At 45.0% G+C, this 21,712-nt stretch overlaps 1 protein-coding gene across 1 annotated transcript in view; it reads right to left on the bottom strand.

Moving 5' to 3' along the window:
- The window catches only part of LOC142580104 (pseudouridine-5'-phosphate glycosidase-like), a 345,078-nt gene that overhangs the window by 100,346 nt on the left and 223,020 nt on the right, over positions 1-21,712 (bottom strand). Inside the window, exons 8-11 of the mRNA XM_075690900.1 lie at positions 17,661-17,787; positions 16,030-16,150; positions 12,816-12,901; positions 11,875-12,002 (exon numbers count right to left, since the gene is read on the bottom strand). Of these exons, the coding sequence (XP_075547015.1) occupies positions 11,875-12,002; positions 12,816-12,901; positions 16,030-16,150; positions 17,661-17,787 (462 nt within the window). The remainder of the gene's footprint in view (positions 1-11,874; positions 12,003-12,815; positions 12,902-16,029; positions 16,151-17,660; positions 17,788-21,712) is intronic.

Below are 21,712 nucleotides of genomic sequence, written 5' to 3'. Positions count from 1 at the left end.
GAGCAGGCGCCAACGGAGTACTCGGCTGGCCGTGTGCAAGTGGAATCAAGGAAAGCTGACGAGCCACCTCTTCACGGACGAACTCCTTGATCTGTAGCAGCAGCGAAGTGTTATCCGGGGCAGCAGCCAAGCTCGACTTTGAAGTGGCCTGTGGTGTAGATTGGCGGGTGGCTACGCGTTGTTTGCGCAGTTCGTCAAAGCTTGGACACAGACTGACGAGTTCAGAGACTGTCCAGGGATTTTTCGCCAACAGCATCTGGAAGGCGTCGTCTTCAATGCCTTTTAAGATATGGCGGATCTTATCGGCATCAGGCATTGCGACGTCGACGCGATTGCAGAGGTCGACAACATCTTCTATATAGCTCGTAAATGTCTCCCCGCACTGTTGCGCACGGCCACAAACGTTGCTCGGCGCGAATCTTGCGAACCACGGGGCGCCCGAATACATCTGTTACGTTAGTCTGGAAGGCCGTCGACGTCGTCAGATCACGTTCGTGGTTGCGGTGCCACACGCTAGCGACACCGCTCAAATAAAACGACACGTAATTAAGTTTTTTGGTGTCGTCCCAGTGGTTGTGGATGCTCTCCCGGTCGTAGTCAGCGAGCCAGTCTTCGACGTCCAATGGTCTTCTGTACCACTGAAGATGGGTGGGTCGCGTTGCCGCAACGGGCCGGGGCAGACCATGTTAGTCGCCGGGGCAGCGGGTTGTGGTTGTGGTGGTCCTTCTTCCGGCATTATGAAGACGGGCGGCAGTGTGCGATTACGAAGTTCCAGAATTCTGGTTGTACCCCGCACCTCCACCAATTGTAAAGGGGGTTTATTCGGCTCGTAGAGCAGCAGCGACAAACTCAGCACCAGCTGGTAGGGCGCAGCCAGCGAACGAACTGGCTACATGCCACGCGATGGCAACGGGGCTTTTCAGCCTGCCGATCTTCTTCGTCACAAGAAGAATAAGAATGGGTTGGGGTGCGTTTGGCAGGCATTCTCAGATAATGAACAGGTTCCCTTTATCGCTCAAGAGAAAAGTGTGTAACAGCTTGTCTTAGCAGTACTGACGCACGGGGCAGAAACCTAGTGGCTTACGAAAAGGGTTCCTAAATTGAGGACGACACAACGAGCTATAGAAAGAATGATGGATGTAACGTTAAGGGATAAGAAAAGAGCAGAATGGGTGAGAACAAACGCGAAGTAATGACATCTTAGTTGAAATCAAGAAAAAGAAATGTGCATGGGCAGGGCATGTAATGAGGAGGGAAAATAACAGATGGTCATTAAGGGTTGCGGACTGGATTCCAAGGGATGGGAAGCGTAGTTGGGGGCAGCAGAAAGTTAGGTGGGTGGATGAGATTAAGAAGTGTGCAGGGATAACATGGCCACAATTATTACATGACCGGGGTAGTTAGAGAGGTATGGGAGAGTCCTCTTCCCTGCAGTGGGCGTAACCAGGCTGATGATGATGATGATGATGATGATGATGATGATGATGATGATAGCATGGGAACTGACATTGTGCATGTAAGAAAATTATGACCTTAACGACGTCTCATTCCTGAACAGGGCGGTTTCGACAGTTGTTCGCAGCGCTGTGGAAGGTAGGAGCCACTTACTTAATCGGGATGGAGCGTATCCGAAAATCTGTTGCTACGCGCCTGTTACTCTGTGATAATGACAGGCGGCTCCATGTGTGTTAAAACAAATGTACTAATATTAAGCCTATTTTTTTAGTAGGTGGCACTGGTGTCTTCTTGATCTTTTGCTTCTTCTGAGATGGGCGACACCCCCTCTAAAGGGACTGTCCCCATTTTATTTTTCTGCCCACAAGCAGCCAAAATTAACCCGGAGCCCTCCATTGCGGCATCTCACATAGCTCATTGGAGACGTTGTCCTCATTTTCGCTGCTCTGACTGCGACAGTACTGAATGATCTCGACTCTTGTGCACACAAGAAATTAATGAAATTATCCCGTTAGAGGAGTTAACAATTCGTCGTCCTCGTCCCACTAGAGATCAGCACGCTGGTTGTCTCGTTTTCGTGGTTGATCACGACAGCAGGACCTTGGTCAACAGCAGCGTTGATTATGTGACCGGTGGCGACATTGCACGATGTGCATCGCTTCGATCAGCAGCGCATTGAAAGACCGTTTCTTGTATCGGAAGCCGAGCTCCTTCAGCAACCTTTGCATCGTTGCTGTGGACACAGTCGGTAGCGTGACCCCTTTGATACGCTGCACCACTTTGGCGAGAGTTGCAATCTCCCCTCTCTGGAAGCAGCTGTGCACCACCCTTGGCAACACGCTCAAGTCAAAATCGGCCAGCTTCCTTGTCCGCGCACCGCCTTTCCCACCACAACGCTTCTTCGGTGACAACGCTCTGCCCGCCTTCTCCTTCTCCGTTGTCCACTGATAGAGTGTTCGCTCGCTCAGCTGGGTGAGTTTTGCAGTCCTTTGAATAAGCGAATTCAAGCTTAAACGGCCTCCGCACTCGACGCGAAGCCCTTTAAGAACGTTTAAAGCTATCTGTTTCCTCAGCATGAAACAGCGCACATTCGACGGACCGCAAGCACGGGACGCAGCCGAATCGGGTGACGCCATGTTGCCGAAAGACGGTGAATCACCACCTTGTAACAGGCTTCCAAGGAGCTGTGTTCGTGCGAGTCATTACTATCAATTTCTCGACTGATTGAAAACGCTCTCCGTACTTCAAAATTGTTACTGCGAACTGTGTTAAATATTTTTGTTCAATGTTTTAAATCTAGTCCTAAACTTCTCAACTATTTGACGGACTATTTGCTGTGCTCCTGCACCCCTGATTGGCTAAGAGGCGCCTACGTTCCCCAGCGTTGCAAACAGCTTTTTGTAACGAAGTACACAAAGCTGCTAAATGCATAGCTAAATAGCTAAATGCCCCCAGCAAAGAAAGTAGATTAGAAAAATTCGTATATCTGTGCTATAGGTGTATTTTGTCGTGTAGGCACATTAGCCTCTAAGCGCATAGGTAGTATTATCTAGATCGGCCTATTAAGTCATCTGCTTGCTAGACCAGTGGCTGCATCGCAAAGCTACCACACACAACGCAAGCTAACGCAATAGGAACATGTAGACCACTATAACGCTTACAGTGCTTTATTCGTTTGTGCAGTTAACTAGTCCGGAGTAACCGGGCTATCTGCCTGGCAAGAAAGTACACTAGCAAATCTAATTGCATATGGGATTATTGCCAAAATTGGCGCTTTATGTGCATTTTTCTATTGGTGCATTGCTCCTATAGATACATTGGTAGCATTCCTATGTAGGCGTATTGGTCCGATCGGTATATTAGGCTTAAGCGGATTGGTGCATAATGCTATCGGCAGATTAGACAAACAGCTTCCGTTACCCGGCCACCACGCACAATGCATGCTAAGGAGACAGGACCATGAACACCGCGATAAAGCTTAGATTACTCCATCTGCATTCTGTGGGACAGCATTCACCTTGTATATGCCCCGAAATAGCCACAGAATACTCACTCAGGCAGGAATAAAGAAGACGCTACAGCCAGAATTGAACCTGGCTGTAGCACAACTAGATTATTATTTCTTGCGCAGGCTTGAAACAGCTTGCAATGCGGCCACAGAGACAGCAAGATATAAACAAAAAGCACACAGTTGGATTGAACCGCAGGAAATATCAGTAGCACTTTTCTGTCAGGGTTCCTCATCTATTTTCTAAATCACGTCAACTTAACGTCTATCACAACATTACTATATATCGATACTCCAGGCAAACTTACGTACTAATACATGAGACAGTGAGCAAGTACAAGGCGGGACCATTGGCCGGCCGGCAAAGATTTTGTGCTTTGCGGGAAACGTCATTGCAGTCGTTAGGTTTAGACTTTGGAGGCTCTATTTCGAGTTTGTGGTGTTGTATTCACGTTGTATTCGCCATACGGGTGCCAAAACCATGCACCTGTGTCATTATCAACTCAAGAAAAGAATGACAAACCGATGCCACAAATCTCTGCAAAAATTACAGCGAAAGCACAGGCGGGAAAATTCGATAGGCTGAGGAGCCTAAGTGATCACTGCCAGCGCTTGTTGATCGCGTATTATCTGTCATGGCGACGGAGCGCTGATGGGCTCTGTTTCGTAGGCGTCACACTCACGTACCAAGTGTGGTTATTTGGCCTAGCGGAATTGTGTTACCAGAATACCAGTGACGCAAACTCGCACGTACGTGACGTCCACCGGCACGAGGAAGTGCGGGGCGCACCTTCGAATGTAGTCGACTACACTCTAAAAAATAGAGAGGGTATCGCAGGAGTGAAGCGGCCGATTTACTTTTCAAAGCGTTGTTTTAATCTCTCAAAATGTCGAGTGGAGTGAAATGCATTGTTCACTCTGTCACCAAGGAGAGAGTGAAATGTGCTTTTAACTCTCCCCTTCAGAGAGAGAGAGTAGAATGCCCGTTCTACTCTTGCGGCAAAAGAGAACAAAACATAGCGTAATCTTCTGCTTCAGCTGTAGGAGGCTGGCCCCGAACATAGCGATGTATCAGTCTCACGCGCTGAGCAAAGAACACACCGTTTTGCTTCTAAGAGAACAGGCCGCCACAGTTCAAAGGAACGCGTAGCGAGCGCTCTACTTTTTCACTCGGAGTTGCTCCACCACGCGCGCGCTCAACGTCGCGGAACAACACAGCACGGGAGAAAGGTGATCCGTCCTGTGAGCAGCAACGAAGGCCATCCAAGGGAGATCGTTTGTCAGCCATCTCGCGTCGCCTCGAAATTATGACAGTGGTTCGTCATTCGTTGGATATAACTACAAATCCTCTATGGCAAGTGAATTCTAACTTAGGTGCTCATTCTGCGTATATGATGCTATCGACAGGAAATCGTCGTGGCGCTTAGCCGACGCGATTAACAACGGACTAGGCATCGCGCGCTGTGTCTCTCGATGTCAAACGAAAAAGCCAGTTGTCGCGATAACTGCATGTGATTTTATCACTTGCCGCTATCCGTAAGAGCTTTGAAAATCGCAAACTCTGCCAGAACCATGGTATGTTCAATAAGACGCGAGGCGAGAGGACGCTTAAAATGATTTGTTCACCAGCCCATGATTCCGAACCTATGCGTAGCGTGCTTAGCGTGCGTTTTGGGTGTTTTAATTTATTCAGTTCGGCAGTCTACTGTATACGGAACGCTGTTGAAATAAGGAGTCACGTAACTGAAGGCGTCATTTTGCTGGTGGCATGCTTTCGTTATAAATAAGCCGCGCGCTTCACGGCGTCTCGCCCATCGGTATTCTGCGACCACTGAAGTTACGTGCAGCACTAGTGCTAAGTAGAAACTTTGCCGCAGGCATTCAGCTGCATGCTGCAAGAGGTCAGTTGGGCGCGTTATCTTGAACTTACTGAAAACGCATGAGGAATCCATGTTTTATTTTTAATAAAGTATAAGCCCCATATAAGCGATCTTGCGCGCGACAGCTACAAGCGATGCGATGGCTGTCGCGTTCGCTCGTCGCCTACAAGTCGTACTCCATCCGAGCGACGATTATGAGCGACGCCTTCCCTGTGTTGCCGGTATGAGGGCTGCAAACACGCATCGAAACTAGCGTGACGCGGGCTTTAGTAATTTAACTTTATGTATTTTACTGTAAAAAGTTGCATAAAATAGTTCCGAAGGTCTTGCAGTAGGTTCTTATCCTTGCGCGTGTAAAAATTCAATCGTTTGCTCGTTTCGCGCGACAATCGTTAATATTTGAGCGATGTACATCCAGTTCCGGCTTCGCGCTGTTGGCTAGTCGCTCATAGCACTTCCGGGAGACGAGCCACGGTTTCTAGATTTCAAGAACCGAGCGATCTGTTCAAGCGGCGGCCCGTTTTGTCGCACGAAGCCGTCGCTCGTCGCCGTCGCATAATACATCGCTTTCATGGTGTTTAGCCCTAGGACTGAACTGTTTCTGCTCATGTATTGAAATGGTGTGATTATATCTCTGATTTTATGTCTCCTGTTGCGGTTTTCGAGCACGGTGCGAATCTGAAAGGGTGCTAATGTCTACGAACTCGGTGGATTTTCAAGCAGCGAGTTATGCATCGGCATCGAATATAACGGCTGCTGTGTGTAATTACAATTACAGGGGCGCTTTGCATAGGCTCATTGTTTTGGACATGCTTGTGCATTTGCTAATATGAGTTAGCGTTTCAGAGTTCTGTCATATTAACAGCTAAATCACCCTTCCGCTGGGGATTACAAGCGTAATGCGTGCACCTTGATACTGCATGGCAGATCAAAATGTGTTTATCGCTTTAATATTTTTAGTAGAGAAATAAAGTATCAAAATAAAACGTAGCTTTAATTCTGTGTTACCAGTCGTCTGTCGTACACAAAAAAGAGTTGTTCTAATAAACTAATAAGTGCGGTCTACAACAGCAACTTTTACATGCCTTCAAGAATGTAAAATGCTAGATTTCAAACTGCAGCAGTAGTCGAGTCTGTCAAAATGAACTCCATTGCACACCTCATAAATGAAAATAAGTTCATGCCTTTTAGTAAGCTTAGATGCAGGCCGCAGTGAACTTTCTTATTATTATTGAAATGCGGGTAAGGTTGCCATAACAAGCCTTGTTGGCCTTTATTATAGGCACGTCCAGTCATATCCATCGAACTGGAGGACCATATTTTCATCCCTACTGCGTATCATGTTTGCAGATATGATCCTCAAATTATGGCTTGAGCAGAGATGGTGCGGGGGGCACACTGGGCACGTGCTTAGGATGTGTCACAAGTGTTGTTTGCGACACACACTGATGACAGACCTATGACATCTGACAACGACCAATATTCTATTGAATAGCAGGAGTATTTTAACATTGGTGCCGAACGAGAATGAACTGTCCATTATTTCTTCTTTGTTTAAATCTAAAAATTGAAGTTGGTTGAGGAGTTGACTGTTGCAGTCATTTAGATGTTTCGCAGGCATTTCAGTAGGAAGACTAAGAGCTAAGACTTTTAGTGCCATGACCTTGACTGTCTTGATGTTGTTTACTCCATGTGCCCGTGTTGACTTTTTCACACGATATTTTTCAGGAAACCGCTTTATGTAACGCAAGAAGGCAGCTGCAAGGACACAAGGATGCCAAAGCGCCAGCTCAGCGCGACTTCACGAAGTGCAGAGGAGCGCACGCCAGAGAATCAAAATACATTGCCACACAATTTGGCCAAGAAAACTAGAATGTGGGTATATTGGGTGTACCATCTGACTAAGTGTCAACAAAATCAAAATACAGTATGTCACACCAAGATGAAAATTCTCACATGCTCTAGGCAGTAATCTTAACATGGTATATTTATGTAATGTCTCTGATGGGAAAGTCAAAGTCAAGTAAAAGTAAGTCTCTGGAGATATACACATAGTAGTAAGTGCCATTGAAAGGTTAGAAATGTGTTTTAAAAAAGCTTATTAGTTGTGAGAAGTGACTGCCTTTTGTCTTGCCTCTCTATAGATATATCCGCGTGATAAAAAATAGTGGTACAATGAAATTGCATATTTGCTTAGTGAGATGATACATACTTGCAATGAGCACGGTACCTGTGTTCACTAAAAAGCAACAGCTCATGCTTGGTTAGGTGCTTAGATATATTTAATAGCTTACATTTAACAGCATGTGAATGCAAGTGTGCAAATATAAACCACTGATTCTGTACTGTAAATGCTGACATGAAGCAGGCAGGTTTTCATGTCTTCCTTTTTATCTATTTTTTGCACCTAATTTTACAATTATGGCTTTTAGGTTCCAGAAGACGGAAGCATTGGGGAAAGAGAATCCAATGTTTAACAAGTCATTATCGTTTACGTGCATGCTCACGAAACAAGTTCATTAGAACCGCTTGTGCCTCCCGAAGCGAAAGCAAGAAGCAATTAAGGCCTTTCATTGTGTACACTCTGGTGCACACCTTACGTCTTAGAAGCCAGAGAGTCACTTGGAATTGAAAATTATTTGAAAATTGTAAAATTGGTGGTTTCTTCAATCTACTTGCCAACGAAGTATGCTAGTAGAGGTAGGGATACGTTAAATGTAAAGAACTGCGAGCATCTGAGTAGAACACTTTTTCATCAATTGGTGGATGTGAACATAGTGTTAAGGAAAAGCTCCTTAGTTTCATGGCTTCTGTAGACATATTTCTTCTGGACTTAAGATAGAGTGCACAGTGAGGTGATGTATTAATCTTCCTAGACACGTATGTACTTGTTTTGAGACGAAGATTCTGTAAGTGTGATAATTTTTCTTACTTTAGTGCATCTTAACCACTTCATCAGGAAAAAGGTTTGATTTCAGGTGCTTGGTTCATTGTGCATATGTACAGTCACATGCAAAATCCACGTGCATGGAAGGGGTATGAAACAGGATGCTGCCATTCTCAGTTTGTTTTGCTTCTTTGTCTTTTTCGTGCACTTCCCTGCCTGACTTATACTTATGTCACCTTTGATGCATCATATTCATCCCATCTGAGTTTTGGTTCACATCTGAAGCCATGCTATACTTCAGTTAGATTGCATATTCAGCGACTCACAATAATTGATCATGTAATTAAGCAAGCTGCTCCTCAGAAGTGTAGCATTCTTACCGTAATGGGAATGAAAAGCTACCCTATATGACAAGAAATTTGATGCACAAGATTTTAATGCCAATGCTCCTTGCAGTTTATACTCATTTGCTACACACTAGATAATATTGTAAATTTAATTTTATTTATTTGTGAGAAAGTGTCACGGATTAATTCCAACAGCACCGGGAAACTACTTTCGAGAGGAGGCCGACCGAATGGGTCATATAATACGCCTCTGTACTGGTTTGAGACCAGGCAGGATATTGCTGCAGAACCACAAGACACACTTAGAAACAATAGGGTGCAGCCTATACATGAATAACTTTGTGTAAAATATAAGCGAAGTGAGCTAGACCTGCTGCCTTACATGAAAATGTACAACACATTTCTAAATGCACTGTACCCTCAGTCAGGAAGATCCATATGCTGTACAGGATTTTATCAGATGAGCTGCGGTCTTATAATATGACACTAAAAAGTTTCTTGCACAATTTATCTACATTACCAGCCCCTTGCATAGCAGCTCATCTGGTAACCTCGGCCATGTAAGTGCACCCGTTTTGTGCCAGAAATGCATTTGCTGGCCATTAATGTGGCGTATATTTCTCTTCAATCACAGTGTCAACACTTTGTGAGTTTGCACGTTTGTTCTATGTTTAACTTTCAATCGTATACTTTATTTTTAAAAGAAGGAACCAATTGAAATTAAAAGATATTTAGACACTGTAATGCTGATGAAACTACAGAATATACTTATGTTTTATTACAAGATGTGTTCTAAACTTCATGGGCATCATTGTAATGGGATTTTATGTGTTTGCGAGTATGTTTCTTAAATTGTTCAGTTTGCCTTGTGACTGATCAATAAAGATTTTGACCTTTTAAGAGAAAATGTTTCATGTGAATAACTCAGCGACTACAGATTACATTCCATTCACCAGGCATAAGTGCAGAAGCTGCTTATGAAGGAATAGAATATTCCCCACATGTAAGTATTGCGAATCCCTTCAAACGTGACCATGGATCTACATCGAGCTTTCACACTATTCGGAAGAGTACTAGCACTCTGTGTTGAAGGAGTACAAGCACTCTGTTTGGGGGAGTAGGAACACTCACCTCGGAGGAGCAGAAGTACTCGATTTGTAGGAGTAGAAGCACTCGATACGCGGGAGTATCGCGGGAGTTCCTGTGGGAATGAGTATTGGCACTCTGTGGAAGAGTACAAGCACTCCCTGTGGGGAGAGTATTAGCACTCTGCGGCAGAGTACTAGCACTCCCTTGCGGTGCAGTAACAAAACTCTGTCAGGAGGAGTTGCCCTACTCTCTCTCACAGAGGGTTGATCTACTCTCAAAAAGAGAGTGAATATGGGACAAGCAGTTACTCCCTTAAAGAGAGTGCCCGGAACTCTCTCTGTTTTTAGAGTGTACATATGGAACGGCTGCATTCTGCGCGCGCGAGTTCCGTAATTTCGTGTGTTTTCCAACTTCCACATTTAAGTTTTCTTGTGTGTGCGCGGGGAAATTGCGCTATTAGGTGAATTTTCATCTCGGTCATTTTTTAGAGTCGCCATCGGTACAACGGGAAAGAAACAGGCAACACATTTCTCCTACTCACTGGACATGATATGGACATGGTCGTGTCCTGAAAGCGACAAGTATACTGGAGCCCATTGGGGCAATACAAACCTTTTGTGCCTATAGGTAAGCTATAGCTGTCACTGATGGTCCTATAAGTAAGAAAAAGCTGCCAACTATTGGACCTCCCTGTTGGAGCCAATAGTAGCTTGTTCGTCCTATAAGCGAAAATTAGCTGACTGATATTAGTACCCATGACAACTATATTGTTCCTATAGGCAACCAACAGACGTCAGCTATTGGACCGTATTAATACCGATAGAATCATAATAAACCCCATAGAATCTCATGAGGTTGCTCTAATGGACCAATAGAAAGATTTATATGCCTATTTGCTAGGAAGGTGCAGCCCTAACGACGTTCGTTGAAGAATGATATACACGGCGAACACAAGTCCCAAGAGCGCTTCATTTGTTAAAGATTTGTGCAGAACATAACACAGACGAAGTATTTATGGATATATAACATGTGTATGACGTTAACGAAGGAAAAAAAGCAGCCGTGCCACACGGGTTGCCGCGGGGTTCTATACGAGACGTGAACAATATTGTATATTTATGAAAGTTTTCCTGCTGGATAGCAATACTGTTTGGGGGCAGCTGCAAAACATCAAGACCATCAAGGATCAGCGTCTCCGGCTTCAATCTAAAGATCGCCCGGCAGCAGAAAAATGGTTTCTCCCAAAGAAGTGGTGTATTGGAGAGCTAGAAATATCAAGGTTGTCTATCTGTACTGAGGAAGAGGTGTATGAAATGAGCATGTGTACTATACAAATGAAGAGAACCTTGCAAGAGGCATTGCTCCGACATGCCATATATTGAAGTAAAAGGCCTCTCATTTAAGTTCGGGACTGTGGCGCCAATTGTGGCACCTCACTTGTGACAAGAACAGCCGTTCATAGAGGAATATTCAAGACTTGTGTTAGGTTTATTTGTGAAGGTGACTGGGAGGTTGAAGGCACTTCAGCCGGGATCCTTTATTTAAATATCTGAGAAGATGCTAGCAAACAAGTGGAAGACTGGAGCTGTATAGTTCTTTTGGCAAAGAATGACGCCCAAAAGCCAGGTGGAATGTAGGAAAAGAAGGAGGTGGCATAAAGGATATACGAGATGAACGTCAAGTCCAGAGAAAGCGTATTCAGTACTTTTCGCTAGGTAAGCTACTACATAGGTGTCTGTCAGTCTTGTATGCAGTAAGCTTATGCTTGATACCACATCGCTCTTATTATGTTTGTTTGCCTACACAATGTTGCCTGGCTATTAAAACGCGCAATATCATATCTGTTACTATGCAAGTCGTTTAGCCTAAGAATCCAAAAGAAGCGCCATATATCGTAGCTCTACATGTGTGTGAAATAATTTGTAGTGTATCTTTAGAAAACAGCTTATTTCTTTTAAAACAAGCTTTTTACACAGGCATTTTAACAATTTGATAAAGATGCTATGAAAGGTCCTCCATCAAAGTCGTTTACGACTTCTGATACACTACACCAATATAAGACCGTCTTCCTTGTTGAACGGTAATGTGTTTAGCAGCCTCAAGTTTTCGGCGCCACGGCTTTGCGAGAGGCAAACTACTAACAAAAAACACGTAAAGTGGGCGCAATACCAACTTTTATCACCACATGCATTTTCAAGTTCTAGCTACCGGTGGGGATGGCTGTCGCGGTATCGATGGACGAAACAGGCTGCGTTGCTTGTCCTCTCGTTCAATCTTGGAAAGAGCGCTGGCAATGTCCGCAGCAACGCCCGCGTTGTTCCTAACCAAAGCGACGTCTGATGCGTTGCGAGCTAAGGAGTGAATTTAGATAAATGCAAAAGGCTGCAGAGAAATTGAGATTGTATGAAGATTCCAAAAGCATTGCAGCAGCAGGCGATTTCCCATATACTGTATAGGTTTGTATGAAAGCACATGTTCTGAGTGACGTTTTCCAGCAAAGTTACAAGAATCAGCGCGAGGTAAGCCATATCGTGTGCTGTCTTCAAGGTGACGCAATCCAGCTATGTTAGTGCTAGTGATTTCGCAAAGCATATCCACTTGAAACGAAGTCCGAGAATGGCACCAGTGTCGAGATATGGGCCGTGAATCTTGATGTAAAAATGCCAGTTTTTTTCTCTCACTTTCTTTTTGAAAACGTTGTTTCATGCATATAAGCAAGTATTTACATGGAACATCTTGAAAATTATTATCTTGAATCCGCTGCACTTGTGAGGGTTCATCTAAAGTGGATGCGCATTGCGAACTCACCGGCTACAATTCTTAAATATAAATATTCGCCATAAAGTAAATAATTGAAAAGTTAGTGCAATCATGTTAATCAATTACGGATTCTTGTTTCTCGTGGAATTAATAGGTCACCTCCTCGAGTAATTTAGCTCAAGGATTACAATTGTGTTATCCGCCACAGCAATGCGTTAAAATTTGTGCAGCATAAAAACAGAATAGACTGATAATAGGGACTTAAAATCCGGAGACAAGCGAATAGAGTGTAACGCTCAATTGAATGGCCAGCACTTTGAGCGCGAGCGAGCCTTGGTATAATCAACCTTAACGCACGTGCTCCTCATAGGAACCAAGCCAAAGGATACTGGCTCGCAGAGTGGCGCCCGCAGTCCTCTCCGTCAGTTTCTGCAGGATGAACGGCGTCACGGCGTTACCCGTCAAGTCGGCTGCCCTGTCGAAAGCAATTATGAAAGGTCAAATTTGGCGTGTTTCGGAAACGTGCGTATCCAGTTATTATGTGCCGTGGAGCAAAGGCAGCAGTTTTAAAGAACACAGCTTTCTTGCGCGTGCGGATACTTACGTGTGCGTATACCGCTTTATTCCCCTTATTGTGCGCAAAAATGCAATGAACGAGGTTGGCTAAATTGTAAACCTCATTTGTGTTTGCATTGTTCAATATCGGGTAGTGGGATGCGTTTCACCCCGCCAGCTATATTTAGGTTTCTGACATTGGAAAAAAGATTTAGAAGGACGCGTACGACATGTTGCGGAGAGCCCCGGGTGCTGTGGATGATACTTCAAAAAAAAAAAAAAAAAACTGGCCTCGGATGTTGCCTGGAAAAGTCAACTATTGCTTTATTTCACCAAAAAGAAAAAAAATTAGTCCCCTTGACATTGTTCAATGCAAGACAAAGTGTTAGCGCTGCGCCTTCAACAAGGCGGAGATAATGCAGCAACAGTAAAACACGCAATGCTGCAAGGCTAGGAGACTCCATAAACAATGCTCGGAATATAATATCACCAGAAGACTAGGAAACTGGAGATGTTAAAGCAGGAAAGCATTTTCACGTCCAGGCTCGGGCACTACGTATTAAACAATAACATGAGCGAGTGACGACGTGCCCAGGTTGACACACTGATCAAGAAAAGAACCAAATTCTACATCAAGGTAGCAATCAACGGTAGTGCCGATCTTCCAGAAATGATAAGAAAAAAAACGGGACACTTTGTCGAGAGACTAAAGTGTGAAACAGCGGAAGCCTGACATCATTGCCAATGGCGATTTGTTGCGTCGCAAACACCATGGAGGCACACAACTCGTACACTGTTATGTGAATGTTTGTTTATTAAATGCCTGCAACATCGTTTACGCCTGTGTCTATCGCTTCAATGTCTTCTGAGTCCATCATTTCAAAGCTGTCATCTGGGAGGGTGTCGGCTTGCAACTCATCGCCGGCGAACTCCTTGTCCTTTAGTGGGTCCACATCCAGTATGGCTGCTTTGCAGCGCCGAACTGTTGCAGCGCCGTTTGTGGATCAGGAGGAGACGCGTCTTCCACGGCGGTGTCGCGGTGTAGTTGGCCATCTTCATCATCCACTTCGCTCGATTGATTTGTACTTGCTCGGCTTGCCGCGGCAAGATGGTGGTCATGGCGCTTCCGAGCTTCATTTGCGTTGGTACCCGGAGATGCAGCGAATCGCTTCAACCGCATTGCCTCTGCTGCGTTGGCCCGTCGCGTCCCTGGACTCTGTGGTGTCGGACGCGCCTCGCCGCCCTGATGCATGCGACGTATACGCTCAGCCTCTTTTGAGCGCCACTTACGTTCAGCGGCTGCCGCACGTTGCGTGGTGGGAGACACTGGTTTGGCGAGACGAGGCATCCTTCCTACACAATACTGCAAAGTAAACTGCCGCCACCACCGCCGCCACACCACACCCAAGTAGACGGTCGGCACGCGCGCCTCACGACGGTGACCAGCGCCCAATCGGGAGGCCACCTCAAGCGCCTGACGACATTAACGCCAGGGCGCACCGTCGAACACACGGCCACCACACGTGCCGATGTGATGAGTCATCCCGCGCAGCACCGAACCACACCGGCACCCGCAGTTGACGACAGTGACGTCCCGCACGCGAGCCAATCAGGAGGCGCACACCTGTGCCTAGCGACAGTGACGTCACGACACAGAGGTGGCCAGCTAAAGGCCGGTTAGCCGTGACAGTTTCTGCTAACGGCAGATGACCTTGACAATGAGCCACTAAAGGCTGCCGCGTTAACTAGATTGACGAGTTAATCAGCGTGCGCAAGGTGAGAAATCAGACTAGTAAGCAATCAGCATGGTAGGCAAATTCTTGTTACATTAGACTTCCATATCAGACACGCCGACATCCGAGATTCATCGACTGTTAAACAACACAAGATAATTCTGTTATTAGCTCCGACGCCTAGCGCACGGACAAGCTAGGAAACAAGGCACGCGAACAACGAAGCACAATGTACTGCCAGGAGTTTACCACCGCAACCAAGACTACACCTTTTTTCTACACAGAATCAGCACTTGATGCGTCAGGCATAGCCACAGCTGCAAGAAACAAAGGACCACTAACCACACACGAACCTTCCAAAAAACAAATCAATGGAGCAGATCTATCAGGCATCGATAAGATGAAGAAATAATACCTACATTACCAGAAAATGCATCATAATTACGAACAGTAGGCGAGCATGCAGAAACCTTAAGACTGGTGAGGTACAAAAAGAATAACGAAATGTCACAAGAAACATTTGAAAGCTATCGAAATACTCTGTATACCAGGACGCCAAGCACCTGAACGTGAAACTACGGCTAACCTGCCCGCACCCACCCAAGAAGCATTACGCCAGGCAACTTTCTTCCGCAACTCTCACCGGCCATTTCTGAATTGAGAACCGCTTATCCTCTGATAATATCAGAACAAGATGAATAGCGTTCCAAGCTGTCATCACGCGTAAAATCATACGGCAAGGCACATTGCAAGCAAGTGCTAACAAATACTTGGTTACCGACAATGAGAAACAGATATATGAAGAATCGTACCGCACCACCAAGCAATAATAAAAGACCGGAGCGAGCAACCTAAGACCTAATAAATTTATATAACATTCAGAACCGGCCGTCATAGACCACTCCAAAATCGTGCTAAGCCTGCTACCACTTGCCTGGTGCCAAATTCAGGCTAGACCCCTGAAGATCAACGGCACCTAGCTGCTTACATGACATGGGTAATCATGCAAGCGGCCAGTGCGCCTATGAACTTGCGGGTAGTCGGGGGTCAGGAACTTGGGCTCTTTTTCTCTTGCAGACATAACAAAGTAATCGTCGGCAACTCCTTGAAGAAACGAGAGAAGAGAACGACACTTGCTAATTTTCAAACAACAAATATTCAGCGTGGTCCTTTGAATTCCCAGACACTAATTTGGACGTTTTCATTGGTGCCGACAGTAGACAAGAGCATTGCACATTACCTGGCGCTGTTGAAAACACTCAAAGGTACGCCGGTTTTGTTGCTATTAGTAGCTAACGCAAACAAAGTTACTCACTCTGCTTCCCTGAGCGCTAGCTGAATCGCCTCTTCGACAACATTTCCATCCACTTCGAATTCCTTCTGAATGGGCACCGCAATCAGCACACCGCTGTCTAAGTGAAGTGAATTTCGGCTTTCTGCGCACAAGAGACAAGAGAGCACGGTTCCATGAAAGTAAAACAGTTTTCGCCGATATAAATAACACGTAGTTTAATGAAGCATGACAGCTTCATTACATAGCAAAGTTCTGGTCTCCAGCATCTTGAAAGCCTTCAGGCAGCATGGAGGTGTTATTTGCCAGTTGCCTTGTCTCAGGTTCAAGTATCACATGACACCTTGTGGCAGAAAGGATGTTCTACATATCTGACAAGCAGACAAGAACTTATTTATATCAGTAAGAAGATGAGGGGACGTAGAGAAAAAGCCTTTCACAGGCTTGACGGCGGTCAACGCCCATTATGAAAAACTTGGCTTCTACGAGCATCCATAATAACTACAAATTGGCCATTTATACAGCAACAACAAAGAACAATCCTGTAGGTAAAACTTTACAAGAAATCTATTTTACAACTTGCACTCGAACTTTTATTGTACATACAAAATCCAAGAGAAATCACTCTCCTATAGTACAAAATCACTGCATGAATTTAATAGACAGGGTAGTCGATAAGAAATAATTTTTCGATCTCCGCCAAGGCCGTGAGTGGTGACGCTGGAGCCAACACTGTTATGTTTAAGCAGAGTATACAACATAAATATAAAAAAAATTGGAGGGGATGGTCCCATTAGTAAGAGCATCGCACGCGTAATGCGAAGGCGTGGGCTCGTATCCCACTTTAGGTCGCTTGTTTAGTCACACACTAATTTCCGTTTATTTAAAATTTCTACATTTTCTACATTCCAATTAAACTAATAATTCGCCTTATCCTTCACTTGTTGTCATTGTTTCTTGGCTTCACGTAGTTATGACTTACAATACCCGGGCGCATCTGTAGCCCTTCTAGTATGAGAAGAGTAGTAAAAGTGTAAATCTCAGGATTTGCTGGCCTTTGAACCCACACAGGCATTACAAGTAGCTCGGTCAACATGTGCGTGTTCGACATCGCTAAGGGGAGTATACATCAGGTGCCATAAGGTAATGTGGCACTCATTTCAAGTAAGAAGAATAACGCAAATACGTCCTAGCCGTCGCAATATAGCTTTCTTTTTTAAAGTTGCCAATGTTTCATTTCAGCAGCGCTCATTCGCGACAGTGTTTAGTTTCTTCATTTTCATTTGATTTCATTCTTTATGTTTTTACTGTTACTTATTTCTGCACCACAAAAATTGCGTAGCGGAGTCATTAAAAATGAAAAAGTAAAAATAATGAAATTGAGAATCACTTAAGTGTCTTTACGGGATTTGAATGCGAAAGCCTAATGACTTCTCTAAGTTAGGCAATTAAATTTGTTGTAATCCGCTTTATTCCACCTTAATCGACCTTATTCTACGCTTTTCTTGCCACTCGTGGCGGACAACATTGGCCTTTTGCCTTCATGGTAGCACAATGCTTTCGCATGAGAAAAAGCCGTCAGAGCATCGGCTTGAGCCTGGAATGGTGTGCACAAAGCTGTGCCCTTAGGTTCAACTTGGGCACGCGACACCCACCGATAAGGGAAGCAGCCTCGGCGGCGTCAGCAACGCGCCACGGAGCCTGGTGCCCGCTGCGGACGGCGAAGAACGCCGGGAACTCCTGGCTCTCTCCGAACGCTGCCACGCAAACGCCTTCAGTCTCCTGCACAGAGAAAATTGCCGCGGTTGCTCACGGAACACAAACTTTGTCCAATGATCGTTGCGGAAATGGCGATCGGAACAGTAACAGGTTTCAAGCAGGCGAGGTCAGAGGGAGAGCATTAAAAAATCGTACTAGACGGGAGGCAATGCTTACATTAACATCGGAGCCAAGCATAACTCACTGCCGTGCAGCGGGGAACGTACATTGTTGCTTTAAAAGTCGGTCATGCTTTTCTACGTCTCGATCAAATATTTGCTATTGTAAACGTGTATGCTACGGTAAGAGTGCACATGATACTTTGCGAAATAAGAAGTTACAAAAATCCCTTTGCGTTCAGTGTGTCAACACAGAGAGCAGGTTTGTACTTCAAGTATTAAGCAGGGGTCGTCTGCTTGACTGATGCCACCTCCTGTGCCGTGAAAGATCGTGGAGCCGCTCAAGTTTTGCTAATACAGCGCATACGAGCGCAAATAACTGGAACAAACTAGCGACTAACCAAACTGTTCTCTCGGTGTGCGGGTCGGTTCTAGTGAGTTTGTATTTTCGCGTAGAATTTGTGCACCTATAGACTCCGTTGAACGTTAGTAAATGCGCAGTGTGAACGTGACGCTTTGTCGCGCTCGCAGTATACTAGTTTGCGTAAAACGCACCTGTTAAGCCGTTTAATGAAAATGAACCGAAAGCTGCTATGTTGATCTTGACCGAAAATGTGGTGAGATTGAGGAAAATGCAATGCAACGGTTACGCAAGACGCACAGCTTGTCCAAGCCTGGTTAGAGTTCACTGGACAACCAGGTGCTAAGCAGCGAAGGTGCACTTATATTGGAACCGTCCCTTCTCTGCCGTTCACTGCTAAGGAAATCCTGATGTGGCACAAGCTGTCGGGTTCGCACACGTAAAGAAGCTGCCAGAATAGGCCGCTGGCACGGCGCATCAGGCGTCAGCCACGGAGAACTACGTCAGCTTCTTTGAACTAAGTTGAAGACGTTCAACGCCAGAGTTGGAGCGATAGCGCTGACCATTGCAGTGTATAAAGTCTATATATAAACTAAACTGTAAGTTGACGGCAAACTTCTGAGTATCATGTCGCAGTCACCAAACCGGAAATTCTGGCATTAGGTGAACATCCAAAACTAATACCGGTGTGACACGTCCGTACGTACACAAGGCGTTATAAAATGAAATTGAAAAACTGCAGAAGCTCAGTTTCTGTAAATAGCTCGTGTAATAAGTCGGTGCCGTCAAGAAATTTATAGGGATACCGAACAGAAATATGAAAAAAAATGAGAGAAGCATTGAAATTCGACCCGGAAGACGGGACTATTCTGCTATGCAGTGCTTATTCGACATTTTTCAACGGATGGCTGTATTTTTGGGGGATTGTTTGATTGATTGAGTTGAGTGATTTTGCCGGTTGCACGTACGCGGCGGCGGTGGCGGCGGCAGCAGAAGCAGCAGCAGCAGCAGTAGTAGTTGTAACAAGGCGTTGAAATTGTTTCTAAATTGTTTCTAAGCTAAACAGTGTACAGAAACGGGGTAGCGATTTGCACGCTTTGTCTACAATATTCACACGCCTATACAGGCAGCCGAGCACTGCGCAATAGCGAACGTATGCAGCGAACACCTGTGGCGTCTATTCGGCGTCTGCTCTAGTGTACCTCCTACTTGCACCATCGCTGTGCACTCTAAAACCTGGGGAGAGTAGCGCAGGAGAAAAGGGGCCGATTTACTCCTTAAACCATCGTTTATCTCGCAAGCTGTCCAGTGGAGTGAAATGCATTGCTCACTGTGAGCAAGCAGAGTGTGAAACGTTCTTTTCGCTCTGTCTTTCTGAGAGGGAGTAGAATGCCCGTTAAATTCTTGCGGCAATAGAGAGCAAAACGTAGCGTAACTACCTCCTTCAACGGTAGGAGTCTGGCCCTGAACATGGCGATGCATCACTCACATGCTGAGCAAGGAACACACCGTTTTTTCTAACAGGCAGCCACAGTGCAAAGGGAAGCGGAGTCGGCGCTCTACTTTTTCACCGGAGTTGACCCAACACGCGCGCGTACTACATCGCGGAACAGCACAGTACCGGAGAAAGACAATCCCTTCAGCGCGCAGGAACTGTATACGGAACGCTGTTGAAAAAAGGAGTCACATAATCGAAGGAGTCATTTGCTGGTGGCGTGCTTTCGTTCTAACAAGACGTTGATGGCGTCTTTCGACGATGGGTAATCTGCGACCCCTGAAGTTACGTGCAGCGCCAGTGCTAGTTGGAAACATTGCAGCAGGCATTCAGCTGCATGCTGCGTGGGGTCAGTTAGGCGCGTGATCTTGAAGTTACTGAACGTGCAGGAGGAATTCATATTATAGGATGAATAAGACTAAGCTATTTTTCCTCATGTATTAAAATGGTATGATCATATGTCTGGTTTTATGTCCCATGTTGCGGTTTTTCGGCATGGTGCGAATGTCAAGGCGTGCTTATGTGTGCAAATTCAATGACTTGTCAAACGACGAGTTATGCACCAGAATCGAATATAACGGCTACCGTGCGGAATTAGTTGCAGGGGCGCTTTGCATACGCTTACTGTGTTGCACATGCATGTGCATTGGATAAAATTAGTTGGCGCTTCAGAGTTATGTCATGTGAGCAGTTACATCACTGTTCCTCGGGGCGTTACAAGCGTAATTTGCATTTTGCTATTGCATGGTAGATCAAAGTGTGCTTATCGCTTTATTGTTTTTAGTCAAGAAATAAAGTATAAAATTAAAAAGTTGCCATAATTCCGTGTCACCAGTCGTCTGTCACGCAAAAAATAAAAAGTTGGTCTACTAAACTCATAACTGTGGTCTAACTAGAACATTTACGTGCCTTCAAGAATATAAAATGCAATCCTTCAAATTGCAGCAATAGTCGAGTCTGTCAAAAATGAAGTCCACTGCTTACCTCATAAATGAAAATAAGTTCGTGTCTTTAAGTAAGCTTAGATGCGGGCCGCAGTAAAGTGTTTGTTAGTCTTGAAATATGGGTAAGCTTGCCATATCAAACCTTGTTGCCCATTCTTATCGGCAGACGCGGTAATAACCACAGAACTGGAGGACCATATTTTCATACCATACTGAGCATCATGTTTTCAGATATTATCCTCAAATTACGGCCTCTGCAGTGGTACAAACAGAGACGGTGTGGACGGCACACTGGGCACGTGAGTAGGACGTGTCACAAGTGGTGTTTATGACACACCAGAAAAATCACAGAATTTTGGCAACTCGCAGTGACCAATATTCTATGTATTAGTAGGAGTACTGTAACATTGGTGCTGAACAAGGGTGAAATGTGGATTATTTCTTTTTCCTTCAAATATAAAAATTGAAGTAAATTTAGCAGTTGAGTGTTGCAGCCATTCAGATGTTTCGCATGCATTTCAGTAGGAAGATTAAAATAAGACATTCTTTTAGTGCAATGATCTTATTTGTCGGCTATTTTGATGTGGTTTTACGCTATGTCCTCGTGCTGACTTCTCCACAGGACATTTTTCAGGCACCCGCAAGGACACAAGGAGGTCAAGGAGCCAGCCCAGCACGATTCCACATGATGCTGAGGAGTGCACTCCTAACCATCAAAACGCATTGCCATGCAATTTAAACAATAAAACTAGAATGTCGGTATATTGGGAGTACCATTTGACTAAATGTGACGAAAACTTTAAAAAGACACTATGTCGCACCAAGATAAAAATTCTCACGAGCTCTTGGTAGTCATTGCATAGCATTCTTTTGTAATGTCCGTGATGGGAAAGTCAAGACTAAGTATGCTCTGTGGAGGCAAACACACAGGACCAAGTGTCATTGAAAAGTTAGAAATATGTGTTAAAGAACACTAGTTTTGTGAGTAGTAACCAATTCTAGTCTTGCCTCTCAACAGATATATCCATGT

This window comes from Dermacentor variabilis, chromosome 4, assembly GCF_050947875.1.
Source record: "Dermacentor variabilis isolate Ectoservices chromosome 4, ASM5094787v1, whole genome shotgun sequence".
Classification (NCBI taxonomy): Eukaryota; Metazoa; Arthropoda; class Arachnida; order Ixodida; family Ixodidae; genus Dermacentor; species Dermacentor variabilis.
This window is presented reverse-complemented; position numbering and strand designations above follow the sequence as displayed.